The 15,895-nt window shown below is 36.9% G+C and overlaps 1 protein-coding gene across 1 annotated transcript; it reads right to left on the bottom strand.

Moving 5' to 3' along the window:
* Positions 1–4,361: 4,361 nt before the first annotated feature.
* On the bottom strand, positions 4,362–12,162 carry nme2a (NME/NM23 nucleoside diphosphate kinase 2a). Its single transcript, XM_088070166.1, has 5 exons — positions 12,005–12,162; positions 9,342–9,471; positions 6,452–6,553; positions 6,120–6,232; positions 4,362–4,792 (listed from the first exon to the last, which is right to left on the bottom strand). The coding sequence occupies exons 2-5, from the start codon at positions 9,465–9,467 to the stop codon at positions 4,681–4,683; spliced, it is 453 nt and encodes a 150-aa protein (XP_087926292.1). The 5' UTR covers positions 9,468–9,471; positions 12,005–12,162; the 3' UTR covers positions 4,362–4,680.
* Between the last annotated feature and the right edge of the window lie 3,733 nt (positions 12,163–15,895).

Genomic DNA, 15,895 nt, shown 5'->3' with positions numbered 1-15,895 from the left:
GAATGAATGAATGATCTTAATTGTCATTATACACTGTACATTTAAATTTAAATGACATACTATGGTATGACGTTTTTTTGCTGTTATGGACAACATACTATAGTATGACTTTTTTATGCTGTTTTGGACGACCTATTATAGTATGATGTTTTTATGCTGTTTTGGAGGACATACTTTATACTGTCTTGGACAACATACCAATAGTATGACATTTTTACGCTATTATGGACGACATACGATACTATGATATTTTTATGTTGTTTTCAGCCATTTTTTCAACACACTATATTATGGCTTTTTTGGTCATTTTTTGAACATGCTATTCTATGACATACCTTGACAAGCTATACTATGTCATTTTCAGCCTTTTGTTTGACATGTCAAATTTGACGTTTTTTACTATACTACTTACTTTTCTGCATGCAATAATATGACGTTATGTTTTTGGCTGTTTTGTTGACTTAGTATACTATGACGTGTTTCAACATGCTATACTATGTCAGCTGTTTTTTCAACACGATAAAATTTGATGTTTTTCGACATACTATACTATGTAGTCCTCACTAATTTCTTTGATGTGCTACATTATGATGCTGTTGGCTGTTTTTTGAACATGCTATACTGTGAAGTGTCTTGACATGTTTTCAGGTGTTATTTTGACGTGTCAAAATTTTACGTTTGTCGACATACTATACTATGTCATTTTCAGCCATTTTTTTGACATGCTATATTATGACATTATTGGCCATTTTTTGAACATGCTATACTATGACTATATTACTACTGAAAAACACATAATATGCTACTATGTCATTTTCAGGCATTTGTTAGAAATGTCAAAATTTGACGTTTTTCGACATACTATATGTTGGGAGACCAGCCAAGAATGGAAACTCACACCTAGATCCTAACCCAAGCTGCTCATTCCCCATGAAAGAGATGAACCCCATTATGAATATGCAAGGGGCCACACCCTGGCTCATGAGCATGTTTAACATGTTCATGAATCAGCAGCAGCAGCCATTTGAGCAACTGTTGACAGGAAACCACATGCAGAGGGGTGGAAATTCCCCAGCAGGAGGAGGAAGTTTCTACTCGAATACACAACCCCAAGCAGGAGGAGGTAGTTTTTTCTCGAACACGCCACCCCAAAAGTGATGACGCGATGGGCTTTCAGATAAAAGAGGAACAACAGACCTAGGCTGCGTGTTAGACGGTATATGTAGCACCTGTAAAAGGGTGTGAGGTAACTGTTTACTGATTTATGCTTTTGACATTTTTATCTTTGAATAAAGCTTGCCTCAAGCAGTTTTAACCTTTTTCTACCATCCTTGGGTGTTTGCTTGTCATCCCTCTGAGAATCTGGTGAGTGGCTAAAAGACAAAACAAGACAAAATAGAAACAGGTTGCTGGAAAAAAAGCGAACTTTCTGTTTGCTGCCTGGTTTTGACCACGAGGGAATAAAACTCACAAAAAACAAGGGAGGGTAGAACCAGAGGTACTCCCAGTAAATACTGTTGGGTATACATCATGGCATGTCGAAAAAACAGTTGAGAAAACCATATAAAATAGCATGCTGAGACATGCCATAGCATTGAATGTTGCATAAATGGCAAAAATCACCATAATATATAAAACAGCATGCCAAGACACGTCATAGCATAGAATATTGCAGAAATGGCCCAAAACACCATAATATAGCATGTCGAAAACAGGACTGAAAATGCCATACTATGGTAAAGCAAAAAATGCCAAAATATGACATGTCCAAAAAATGGCTGAAAAGCACATAAAATAGCAAGCCGAGACATGTTATAGCGTAGAATGTTGCATAAACTGCCAAAAACACCATAATAGCATGTCGAAAAAAACGACCAAAAATGCCATACTATAGTGTGGCGAAAAATGTCAAAATATGACATTTCCAAAAAACAGCTGAAAACCACATAAAATATTATGCCAAGACATGTTATAGCATAGAATAAATAAAATGTGTTGCAGAAATGGCCAAAAACATAGTATAGAATGTCGAAAAAACGTTCAAAAACACTATAATATAGCATGTTGAAAAAATTACCGAAAACGCCATAGTATAGTTTGTCTAAAAATGTCAAAATATGACTTCTCCAAAAAACAGCTGAAAACCGCATAAAATAACATGTCGAGACCTGTCATAGTATAGAATGTCGAAAAAAGACGCCCAAAAATATCATAATAAAGCATATGAAAAGAACGACTGAAAAAGCAATATTATAGTATGGTGAAAAATGTCAAAATATGACTTGTCCAAAAAACAGCTGAAAAACACATACGATAGCATGCCAGGACATGTAATAGTATAGAATATTGCAGAAATGGCCAAAAACATAAAATAGCATGTCGAAAAAATGACTGAAAATGCCATACGATAGTTTGGTGAAAAATGTAAAATTATGACATGTCCAAAAAACAGCTGACAATGACATAATGTAAGGTGTCAAGACACGTTTTAGTGTAGAATGTCGGGAAAATCGTCCAAATATATAATAATATAGAATGTCTAAAAATGATCAAAAACGTCATAGTATAGTATGTCAAAAAATGTCAAAATATGAAATTTCCAAAAATCAGCTGACAGCCCCATAATATATCATGTTGATACACATCATACAAAAGAATGTCGAAAAAATGTCCAAAAACATTCTAACATAGCATGTGGAAAAAATGACTGAAAATGCCATACTATAGTATGGCGAAAAAAGCCAAAATATGACATGTCCAAAAAACTGTTGAAAACCACATAAAATATTATGCCAAGACATGTTATAGCGTAGAATGTTGCATAAGCTGCCAAAAACACCACAATACAGCATGTTGAAAAAAATGACCAAAAATGCCATACTATTGTGTGGCAAAAATTGTCACAAAAAACAGCTGAAAACCACATAAAATAGCATGCCGAGACACGTCATAGTTTTGAATGTTGCAAAAACGTCCAAAAACACCAAAAATAGCATGTCGAAAAAACAACTGTAAATGCCAAACTATAGTATGCGAAAAATGTCAAACTATGACATGTCCAAAAAACAGTTGAAAACCACATCAAATGGCATGCCAAGACACGTCAGAGCATATTACAGAAACGGCCAAAAACACCATAATATAGCATGTTGAAAATAGGACTGAAAATGCCATACTATAGTATGGCGAAAAAAGACAAAATATGACATGTCCAAAAAACTGTTGAAAACCACATAAAATATTATGCCAAGACATGATATAGCGTAGAATGTTGCATAAGCTGCCAAAAACACCACAATACAGCATGTCGAGAAAAATGACCAAAAATGCCATACTATTGTGTGGCAAAAAATGTCACAAAAAACAGCTGAAAACCACATAAAATAGCATGCCGAGACACGTCATAGCATAGAACGGTGCAAAAAATATGACGTCCAAAAAAACTGCTGAAAACCTAATAAAATAGCATACTGAAACATGTTATGGAATAGCATGTCAAAAATATAATATAGCATGTCAAAAAAACAAGCGAAATAGCCATGCTATGGTATGTCGAAAAATGTCAAATTTTGACCTGTCGAAAAAACTGCTGAAAACATATACTATGACGTCTCGACATGCATTACATGTCGAGACATGTCATAGTATACTAGCATGACAAAACAGCCAAAAATGCCATAATATAGCATGTCGAAAAAATGGGTTAAAACAACATAGTACAGTATGTTGAAAAACATCAAATTTTGACATGTCGAAAAAACAGCTGAAGATGACATTGTATAGCATGTCGAGACATGTTAAGTATACTTAGTGGACAAATAAGTCAAAATCATCATAATATGGCCAAAAACAGCATTTGACATTTTTCAACATACTGTACTAAGTCTTTCTCACCCATTTTCTTGACATGCTATATTATGACGTTTTATGAACATGCTATACTTTAACATACTTCAACAAGCTACAATATGTCGTTTCAGCAGTTTTCGAGATGGTATAACGTGCTGTAAATGACTATGACTGTTTTAGTTTATATTAATTTGCTAAGTTAAAATTTTAAAAGTATTATGTTCGAGTTTTTTAAATTCCAAACTCTAAATATATTGACAGACAAAATTTCTTTTTACTGTAAATGCATACTGATTCCAAATATTGGTTATCGATCATGGTAACTACTAATAAAACTTAATTTTTTTCAAAATAAAATTTGTGTAAAAGTTACCCTTTTGAAAATAAGAGATTCTCCATCCAGTTGAATTTTTTTTCAGTATTGTGGACAAACATACCCGGTATGATAACAGCCACAGGATCACGTGTACATTAGTGCTGTGTGTAATCTGACCAATGAACAAAAGGGCCACTTGGTATTGTGTGCATTTTATTGGAAAGCAGATCACCTTTAACAAAACAGACAGTCAAAGACTATTTCAGTCATTAACTGTACATTCAGGGAATGAATGGAATGTTCCTACAGGAATGAAGGCTAGACATGGACCTCAAACACAGACCGGATCCAGGTACAGTATGATGGGTAGATGTCAAGAGGGAATGTGAGGACTGAGAGCCATGAAGAACTTCACATCAGTTCTTCTCCTGCTATGGACAGAAAAAAAATTTAATCTGAGGCAAAAGTTTTGACTGGTCTTCAACCAGTGAGGACTGCTGCAGGGCCCGGAGTGCTCAGTAGAGCCAGTCGAAGGCACAGCTAGTGTAGCTGACCAGGTCGTCTTTGAACCACAGGGCAATCTCCTTGTTGGCACTCTCCACTGAGTCGCTGCCGTGGATGATGTTCCTGTGAAAAGAGCAAAAATCGAGGAATCGAAATTAGTCTAAAGACTGTAATATTCAAAGGAGTTGGGTCACAATTATTGACTGCTGTCTGTAGGGCTGGGCGATATGGCTTTAAAATATCACAATATTTTAGGGCTATAGCGCGACACAAAATATATATTGAAATATTTTTAAATATTCTTTAAACTATTTTAACTACTACAATAATTAAAAATAATATTGAATGAACTGCACTTACAATAAATAAAGTAGCAATTGTTATACGTACACTGCTGTTGTAACAATTTTTTTTATAAAATGCGGTTATAAGAAGGTTAGAGTACTACTTAAAAAAGTATTGTTAGAAAGTCTCATTAAATAAATGAGAGCTGGACCCATGGTGCTTTTATTTTGACGGACGGGGCTTGTCTCAGGCCGGAAGTGTTGATGTTTTTGCTGTGGACTTGCAGCTTCCAGTCAACAGTTTTGTTACATTAGCAGACAGTTAAACAGATACTGCAAGGATTCATTCACTGTGAGCAGCAACGAACTAACAGCCCTCCAGTTCATATATTACTAATATTTCCAAGTCGCACTGTTGCTCTGTGGTGTCAAAATGTGAATAAATGGTTGCGACGGAACCAACGCCTCACCTGCTCACACGACCACCACTACTACTCATGAAGTTCACTGTAAGCTGGAAACTCCAGGTCATATATTAAAAGTAATATTGCAGAATCAAATCGCAGTAATGCTCCATGGTCACGAAATGTGACTGAAAAGTAGGGGTTGACGGATATTGGTTTTTCAGAGCTGATACCGATTTTTAGCAGTTAGTGAGACCGATAAACAATATTAGGAACCAATATGCATTTACAATAAAAAGAACATCATTCTGTCAATATTTAGAATTTGGAATAAACCAAACTCCAACACATAACGACCTTTAGAAAATGTCAACATGATAAACTGCAAGTTCCTGTCAACTTTTTTTTTATTAAGTCAAGTGAAAATAAAAATAGAAATGAATATAAAATAGCTCCCTGAGGTTTACAAAGTTAAAGCTCCTCCCATGCTGACACTTTCTTTGCACTTTTTAATGTATTAATTTTGGCAGGGATCGTTATAATAAAATGACAATACAGATAACTGCCAAATATTGGCAAGTAATCAGCCTAGTCAATTATCTGCCGACTCCCTCCTAAATAGGCTGGTGAAAACGATTTAACAATCTATAATCTGCAATTGCAATCTAGTCATTTTATACACGCATGTGGACCAAGCTGCGACACAGAGTATCTTGGATATATCGGCCTCTCCTAGCTACGGAGGTCAAATAAAGCACTCACTTGCTGACGTCGATGCAGAAGTCTCCTCTGATGGTTCCGGGCAATGAATCAGCGGGGTTGGTTGCGCCCAGCATCACCCTGCCAGTCTTCACCGCACCCTTGCCTTCCCACACCTGAAGCACAGAGGGATGATGGGAGATGAAGCCAGCTGCTTTCTCAGCATTTTTCCAAGCAATCCTTGCAATTAACACATTCTTAACCGCTGTCAGAGCCTGGGCATTTATTTTCCATAACAGCCAGGCAGCAGAGCAGCGTTAAGGCTCCTGGGTTTCAGCCTTTCTGGTTCAACAGACACATGTCACAGTCTTAAACAATCTGTTGTCTCTTCTTACCATGGCAACCACTGGACCAGAGCTCATGTACTTGATGAGACTAGGAAAGAATGGCCTTTCCTTCAGGTCGATGTAGTGCTCCTGCAGGAGCTCCTCACTGGGCTGCAGAGGGGAGACAGAGACAGGGGTCAGATTTGGGAGATTTTTACGTAAAACTGAGATAAGTGAACATAAGACTGCAATTTGCTGACAGGAAAGAGTATTTACTGTAGCAGCACACTTCAATGACATGAAACACATCATGGTGTCCCTCTGCTTTTGTAGTATTGAACAAGTACCCATGCCACCTCGGGCTGGAGATCATGATCTGTTGTTAAAGAGAAGAGAAGGGAGGCGTACCAGATATTCATGTCACAGACCCTGCTTCAAAAGGGCTGAAATTAGCTTCTTCGTAATGTAATGTTAGAGATTATCATCTATTGTGTGTGTGTGTGTGTATGTGTATATATATATATATATATATATATATATATATATATATATATATATATATATATAAAAACACACATACACACACACACACACACACACACACATACATATATATACATATATATATATATATATATATGTCTATATAATTTATGGCTTGCCTTCCTCTCTGGTGCATTCTGGAGTGGGCGATTACTGTACGTCAAAAATTAGTTTTTCCTTTTCTGCAGAGCCGAGAGTTTCATTTTGGGTTTTAAAAAGAGGAAGAAAGGAGTTGTTTAAAAAAATCTATGTTGCAGCAGACCCTCCTCCCACAGCCACTTTGCTTACAGCTGCCATGACAACCTCTGTCACATGGCTAATACACTCCCCTCTGGTGTTACGGCTCTTGTCACACAAGCTGGATAACCAGAAATCCTGTAAACAGATAACCAACCTGACTGGACTGATATTGCAGGACAAAAAGGACAAACATCCAACTGCTGCTGAAATATCAATAGTAGTGAGAGAAGACAGACTGGACCAATGAGTGAGCCAGCCAGTTAGATAAAAATCCTTTCTGTTCCGATGTCAGACAATAAGGGAGTCAGTTTTCGCTCCAGTGACTTGACATTCGCCTTTAACATTTCAGCATGAAGACGATTAAAAATACCACTTGCAGCTCTACAGTCAATACCCCAGTTGGGTTGATAGTTTAGATTGATAGTCAAGTTAACTTTAGTCTATTTTACTGTGAACAAATAATGAATTAACAAATGTTTATTACTATGATACAAAATTATCACACCATAAGTCACGATATAATATCAGTGCAATTTTTAAACATTTTGTGATATGCTGAGTATTGCAATTTGTTACCTTTCTTCAACTACAAATCATGTCCCCAAAGGAAAATTTTGTACTTCTGTATTAATAAAATGGATCTAGTGGACTTAAAAACCACCGATTATGTTTTTCTAGTAGACTACCAAAAGTTTAAATCTGTATTTGAGATATTAACAATTTCGCAAAATCGCAACAAAAAAGAAAAAAAGTTATACTATGCTGTATTGATTTTTTCACTCACTCCCTAGTTATTATGAGCAATGTTAAATCTTATAATTTTTTAAGTTTGTTGCAAACATAACTTTATAATGTACATAATTTAATAATAAATTGCTTTTATAAACATTAGGGATGGAAACACCAGAGGCCCCACACTACATTATCATCACAATACTTAAGTCCGATGCAATGCTATTGCGATATGTATTGTAATATAATTTCATTTATTACCTTTTTTCAAAGGCTTATTATGTCCCCCAAAAAACTTTTTCAGCATCTAAGAAAATATTGTATTCAGTTGTTTCATCTCAGCAAATTTTATCTAGTGGACTAAAATAAGAAATGTATTTTACTGTTCTAGTAGGAAACCAAAAGTTAAAGTTGTTTATAATAATTCATATAAATTTAAAAAATCGATGAGATGATGCCATGTAAAAACATTGCAATACCGTGCTGTATCGATTTTTCCTGCCAGTAAGCACTGGATGGCTATTACAAAGTTGTAACATATATGAATAAATACTGTGTACTGCACAAAATTTGCTATTTTGTAATGCCCACCCAAAATAATGTTCAGACTGTGTACCAACCACCTATTAACAATTAAAAGGTAATTATTTAGTAAGTATATAAAAACCTTTTTCAACAATTAAGTGTTAAAACATAAATTATAGCATTACTAGCGATCATTAATTTAATTTATCATTTATTAATGCTGGTTATTAGAATGTGATCAGTATTTGGTCGAGTATTTGTATGTGCATTCAACCTGTTTTAAGGCCAGGTGCCAGATAAAACTACATATAAACATAACAAAGAGAATAAACATCTGCACACTGGACTACAGCTCCCAATGTTTAATTGACTGCAACATGTACAACGTTTCAACCCAACATTATAATGTAATATTATAATGTGATAATCAGTCTGGCTTCCCTTCGACAGGCCTTTCTTTGCTCCTCAGCCAGACTGTGCTCCCATTTTCATTTCACCTCTGACTGCACCACTAGCCTCACTGACACAGGGATTTAATTTTAGCAATTAAGGTTAATCTACTTCACCTTAGTGGGAATTTTTTCTGCTTGTGTCGGTTTTACATCCATTCTTGCATAATGCAGGTTTATAAATGCACCTCGCTTCACGGTTAAGTTAAGCAGCGTCCCACTCTGTCACAGATGAGATGTTAGAGGATCAGGAGACCTCGACTCAGTGCTAATCTATGCTACAGTCAGGAATAGATGAGCAGGTTAATCAGCTCACCGGAGGTCTTAACCGTCGAGCTGGAAACACACTCAAGATCATGTGCATACACGGTGGATGGTTAAAAATAATGACAGCGATGGTTTTGAAAGCAGCTAAGTTTTCCTCAAAGGTCAGTATAGACATATAGATTTTAAAATCATTGTTTACTTACCCAGAGCATCTTCATGCCGACCAGCTTGAAGCCTTTCACCTCGAACCTCTTGATGACCTCTCCGATGATGCCCCTCTGCACGCCATCGGGCTTGATGGCAATGAAGGTACGCTCTTCGTTGCACATGATTCTGAAAGAAAGCAGAAATAAAAAGGATGAGACAAAGTTTAACCTGCAAGAGGAACGAGTCTGAAGAGTCACTCACGTAGCTTTGTTGCATTTGGCACAGTCAGCGGAGGGGCCCGGTGCAGAGGGCACCGACCCCATTGCACAGCGGATGCATAAGACGACACACGAGTCAGGTTGCTGCGGCTGTGACAGTGTAATCACCTAGGCTGAACTGCAGTGACTTTGACTGCCAGGCCCGCCCACAGAGTAAAGACCTTTATCCTCACACGGAAGTTACAGCTCACCTGACAGCTATAGTTTCACTGTTTACACCAACAAAGTGATTATTGCCCTCCGACAACTACATTTCATACACTAGACCATAAAAAAATGACTATACTACTAAGAACAATTGCCAATTACCTTAGTACCAATTGGTACTAAGTACCAATTATATGTTAAAAATGTGGCACACTTCCAATTAATTACTTCCAATTCATTTCTGGTTAATTATTCAGTTGGTCGATTGACACAAAATAAATTGCTATTTTGATAATTGCATCACTAACTTTAATAGGAAAAAAAGCCCAACACTCAATGATACCCACTGTAAATGTGAGGATTTGAGGTTAAAGGTACATTTTGTAGGATCTGGACACATTTTTGTTTACAACACTGAAAGAATAGATCTATCCCTCTCAACAGAGTGTGAAGTAGTAACACTGTTGAGAACATAATATTGATTACATTATAAATCAATGCAGCCTAGATATGACAATATGACACCACTTTGAGCGCTGTTTCTAACAAAACCAGTTTCTATTCATGTATAAAATCATGCTGCTTCCTGTTTTTTTCCCCACTGGTATTGCAGACAAACTTGGGTTTCAAGTTGCATTCAATACATCTACTGTTATAAACTCTTAGAACTATCCCAAATTTTTAAGGCGGACAAATACTAACTTCCTCAGAATAAAGCAGTGCAATTTCATTCAAACATACGTTGCACAAAAAGGGACACATTTTGAAAACCATACACTTGTAGCACATGTATAACAGAGTTAACCCTTTAAAACCTGAGCAGATTTTTATCATTTCCTTGCCACCTTTAACGATTTTTTTTGCAGTTTGCTGGACATTTCTTGCCAAGTTGCTCATGATGTTTTTCCTATGTTTTTAAATAAAATCAAACTTTTTTTTCAGGTTTCAGACATTTAAATGCTCGGGAAAGGTGTCTGGAAGTTGATCAAGGTGTTAAAGGAGCATTTAATCAAAATGAATTGTAAAAGTAGTCTTTTTGTCAATCTGTAGAGCCCTATTGTGAACTCGGAAATGATGAGTACCCAAAGTTTTATCTTAGAAATGAAAAGTACAGGCTCCCAACATTAAGAAACTGCCAGAGGCTAACTTGCATGTTGGAAAATGTGCATAATTTTGTGTGATTTTCCTCCCCCAAAAAAACCCACACCAATTGTGCATCAACTCAGTGTGGTCTGTGAATTTAAATGTAAACTTCCTGCATTGTTTGTTCATGTGTTTATGGATGTTGTACAATTTGTAATCAACTAGCAAGTTATTTTAATTATTTCATGAATTAGAATCACTTCAGATGGAATATGCAGACTTCTGGTTAAAAAATAATTACATCTTTTTTGAATTTTGAAAAGATCAGAAATTGACTCAGCATCCCCAATAATCCCCCCAAAACAACCAGATAATGTCCAAATTGCCCAAGCAGTTATTGAAGTATTATGCGATTATGCAAATTGCCCAAAAAATGCAAGTTAGCATCCAATTTTCTTAATGTTGGGGATCCATACTATACATTTACATAAAACTTGGGGGTACTCAACATTTCCGGGCTTGCAAAAAGGCTGTATAGCTGGCAAATAGACTACGTAGCTTTGTTATTTCGGGTGTGCACGAAAAAATATTGTTAAATACGACGCGTCTTCTGTCTGAAAGCGTTTGACTGCACGTGCGATATTTCAAATGTACTTTGGCACCATTAGCTCGCTGACGTTAATGACATTTGGTCTGCCGGCTGACTTGACAGACGGTGCCAGGTCTTAATTCCAGTCACAATCAAATCCAGTCAAAGAGGCGAGTTTCATCCTCTTGAGCAATGGCTTCCTTCCTGGAAACTGTCTACGTGCCCTAACAACTGATTAATGCGAGGACAGGGCGCGTGGAAGCTGCAGTTCTGTGAGGAGTTGGCTGGACAGGCCCGGGCCTTCACACACAGCCACATGGTCTTTTGTTTGCGCGGCCTCACTGCGTCAGCACCGCATTCCAACTGAATAACGGCGATTATCCAGTAACTTCCGTTATTAACAGACTCCACAAATCACGGTATTGCCGTACTCAGAAGTTCAACTGTGCTAAAACCAAGTGAACTACAGACCACGCCTGCCGGTAAAACCGACTTCTTCGTCTTCTTCAGAAAAGAATGAAACCTAGCTTTAAACTCGAGCGTGTCAAGGGCAGAAGAGATTCAGTCAATTTTATTTGTACAGGAGTAATTTTTACAAGTAAAGAAGGAATAATATGCTCACATTGTCTTGACAATGAAGCTCCGATTGGGTGAACAGCAGCAGCGGCGGCGGCTCCGGTCGACGTGGGAGAAGACCGGCTGTACAAGTGCGGCAGCTTTTTGTTGTAGAGGGCGGGGCGGAGACTGGCACGACGGCGAGTCACAGGAGCCAAAAATGAAGAGCAGTTTCCACAGTAGTCTCGTGAAGTCTCAAGAGTCGCGAGATTATCTGTATTGCTGCGAGTGCCTGTAATTAACCATTGGAAATCTGAGCAACTTGGCTTGATTTCTTTTCTTTTCAAAAACGTGGGATGACATTGCAAGTGAGGAACACCATGGAAATTATTTAAAAAGTAGCAAAAACAAAAAAAAAGAAAGGATATATATATATATATATATATATATATATATATATATATATATATATATATATATATATATGTGTGTGTGTGTGTGTATGTATGTATATGTGTGTGTGTGTGTGTGTGTGTGTGTGTATGTACACACACACACACACACACACACACACACACACACACACACATGTATTGTAAGTAATTTGGAAAAGGTAATAAGAAAAAAAGAAAATTATTAGAGGTTAATAATTTTTCAAAATAGCAAAAAATGTCCAGAAAACAATATTTATAATTGTTATTATTGTGATTATCATGAAGTCTGTCTGTCTGTCTATTGTAATAATAATAATAATTGCAAGAATAATACTTAAAAATATAATTTTCTGGAAATATTATTAAACTCTCTCTCCCTCTCTCTTTCTTTATTTTTTAAAACTTATTTTCAGGTCAATTTTCTTGTCACCTTTTCCTTATTAGCTACAATTTGTGGGAAATCACTTAGCAAGTTGTTCAGTGCCCTTTTTACCATGTTTCTGAAAGAAATCTAACCATTTTGCTCAGGTTTCAAAGGCTTAATTGCATGTGAAAGGTGTTTGAACGCAGCACAAAAAAAAACCCAATGTCATTCCAGATTTCAAAGGGTTAACCTTTCAAGTGTTGCAAGACATTTTACAGCCCAAAAATGGAGGGCAAAATTACACTTGAATGAAAACAAGTCCAGTGACACTCATCTACTCCATCAGGTAAATCAGGTAAAATAGAAAATCTCTTGAAACATGATAATGATAATGATTATGATATTATCATATGTTTTAATCTGAAAATGTTCTTATTCTGCATAGTATAGTAACTACAGTTGAAAGATTCATGAGTGAAAAGTCATCTACAATAGCCTTTTTCCCCTGTAAATGTCATGGCGTAAGTAAGAAGTAGGAGAAAATGTAGGAGAAGTGAATTCTTTACTGTAAGTTGCACTTAAATGGATCATTTGGATACTTTAAAGTGGGGTTGTATGAGGTATTTATAGTCAGTAGACAGGTTTCTATGAACCCTCAAACTGCGCAAATTGAAATTACGAATATATAATACACTTAATGGAAACATGCCAATGAAAAAAAAAAACCCTCACATTTATCACAAAAAAAGTTTTTCAGATTATTTGAAAAAGACATATCTGCAAAACTGCAATGAAAACACTTTTTGGCTTTGAAACATGATGAAATTTGCTTCTTTCAAAAACAAGGGAAAAATGCAACAAGCAACTCCCCAAAATTACCCAAAAATGAGCAAAAACTAAAAATTGTAAATAGCATAAGAAAATTACCTATAATATTAAAAAAGAAACAAATGTTGACAAAAAGGATATGATCTGAAACAAAACCCCACTCACAAATAAATTCTGTAAACCATTTTATATATATATATATTTAATTATGATAATTATAAGTATAGTTTTGGGGCATTTTTCCCAGGCTTTTTATAAAATTTAAAAAAATTCAAATCTACTGATCTCTTGCAATTTCTGGAACAGTTCTTGCTAACTTGCTTAATGCCATTTCCCCCAATGTTTTCAAGTGAAAGCAAAACAATTCGCTAAGATATTGAATGTTTAAATAAGGTGTCTGAACGCAGGAACACAAGAAAACTGATGCCAATTCAGGTTTTAAAGGGTTAAGTAAGAGAGATTCCTTTTGATTTTTACACATAAAAGTGTGTTCCCAGGTGTTTGGAGCACTACTACATAAGTGTTATAGCAATGAGCTGTGTGCAGTAGGATATGATGTCCATGCAAGTCAAACTTTAGTCAGCGTTTGTTGGATCTGAAGACTACAAGTTATAAAATGAAAAAAAACTGCGACTACATGGCAGTTCCCCACTTGTGCGAAAAAAGTGTGGACGTGCCGCTCGGAATTTCAATGCTGTTACATAAAAACTAGCCACTATTATGATGAGATAATGCCTTCAGGGTTTACACACATAAAAAGAAATGCATGTACACATGTGCTTTAAGTGCACTCATATCTACAGGCTTATGGCCCATAAAAGGCGCCTTTAAGAGGACTTATAGGTTCAAATCTGCAGCTCATGGCTTTTATGGTGTGAGCCACATACGAGTCATAAAGTCACTGGGCACTGCATGACATTAATGGATACAACCTCAATGTGATATAGAGGCTAAGAACTGTATCTCTTACATAAAGCACCACGATTCCCACTTCACTCACTGTAGATTAATGGAGTTTTTCTGAGCCTCACTTCCCAGTAGTATGAAAATATTAGGTATGTTGGCTCAAACCAAATCTTCTTCTGAGATTGAATGTGCTTGTACCCTGTGCTTCCTTGGCTGGCTGCCAGTGGCTTTAATGAATGCTGAGGCAGCGGCAGCAGCAGCAGTGAGTGTGACCCACACAAAGTGTGTCTTCCACACTATGTATCTTGCACAGGCTCTGCTGCCTGCAATGAACTCTGGTTATTGATACACACACACACACACACACACACACACACACACACACAATGCATCATACGATCATATGTACACACATACACCTAACTATCATCTATCCATTCCCAAGGTATTATAAAAGGGAAGTGGACTCATAATAATTTAAATTTCCAATATTCACCTGTTCTCACTTTCTCTCCTCTCCTGTTCTTTCCTTTTCACTCCTCTCATTCCTCTCCTACCCTTGTTTCCTTTCCTTCCCTTTGCTGTGCTGTTTTCTTTGTCTCCTCTCCTCTCCTCTCCTCTCCTCTCCTCCCCTCTCCTCTCCTCTCCTCTCCTCTCCTCTCCTCTTCTCTCCTCTTTCACTGTTCCTCACCTCTTACACCTCCAGCAGCAGATGCTCTTAGAAAACAAATGGAGAGTTAATCCCTTGGCCTAATCTCCTGCGTTCTACTCCCAGTCCTATTTTTACCAGGGTTTAAGGCCAGGATTAAACTGCCTTTTTACTCCCTTCCTCTCTGTCTCTCTCTCACTGTGTTTTCCAGGAGGATGAAACTGTTGATAGTTAAGTGCTGTTCACACCACTCCACAAAGCTTGTTAGCCAGGCCTGTGTGTGTGTTGCTAAGGAGTGTTGTGCTGCTGTTCTTGTCTTACTATGAAGGCCTCCTGAGGCGAGCAGGCACGGCACACTGAGGATGTGGCATAATTGGCATCGCCCCAACGCTTTGTGATGTTCTCTTTCTTGCGCTTACAGTTTTTTTCTGAATTGCTTAAACACTAAACCCTATTCTCTGAGCCGAATGCTCAGTGGCCTAAACCTATTTACCCAGTCAATCACTGTTTTGGCAAAACCTTAATCAATATCCACATAGTGTGTAGATCTCATTCAGTCTTTTTCCAAAACTTTGAACACATTCTAATGCACTAAATGCATTTTGCATTGTGATGCACTTATGCTGTAAAATGCTTTATGTGGGCGACAGAAACTGAATAATAACACAGCTGTCATCATTTACACGACTCAAAATTGTTCACACTTGTTTGCAATGATGTGATTAAAACAACTGAATAAATTATAAGCCATTTCAGAGTGAACAGGTGTCACAGGTG

This window comes from Plectropomus leopardus, chromosome 19 (assembly GCF_026936395.1).
Source record: "Plectropomus leopardus strain MGB_pleo_1.0 chromosome 19, ASM2693639v1, whole genome shotgun sequence".
In the NCBI taxonomy this organism is placed as follows: Eukaryota; Metazoa; Chordata; class Actinopteri; order Perciformes; family Serranidae; genus Plectropomus; species Plectropomus leopardus.
This window is presented reverse-complemented; position numbering and strand designations above follow the sequence as displayed.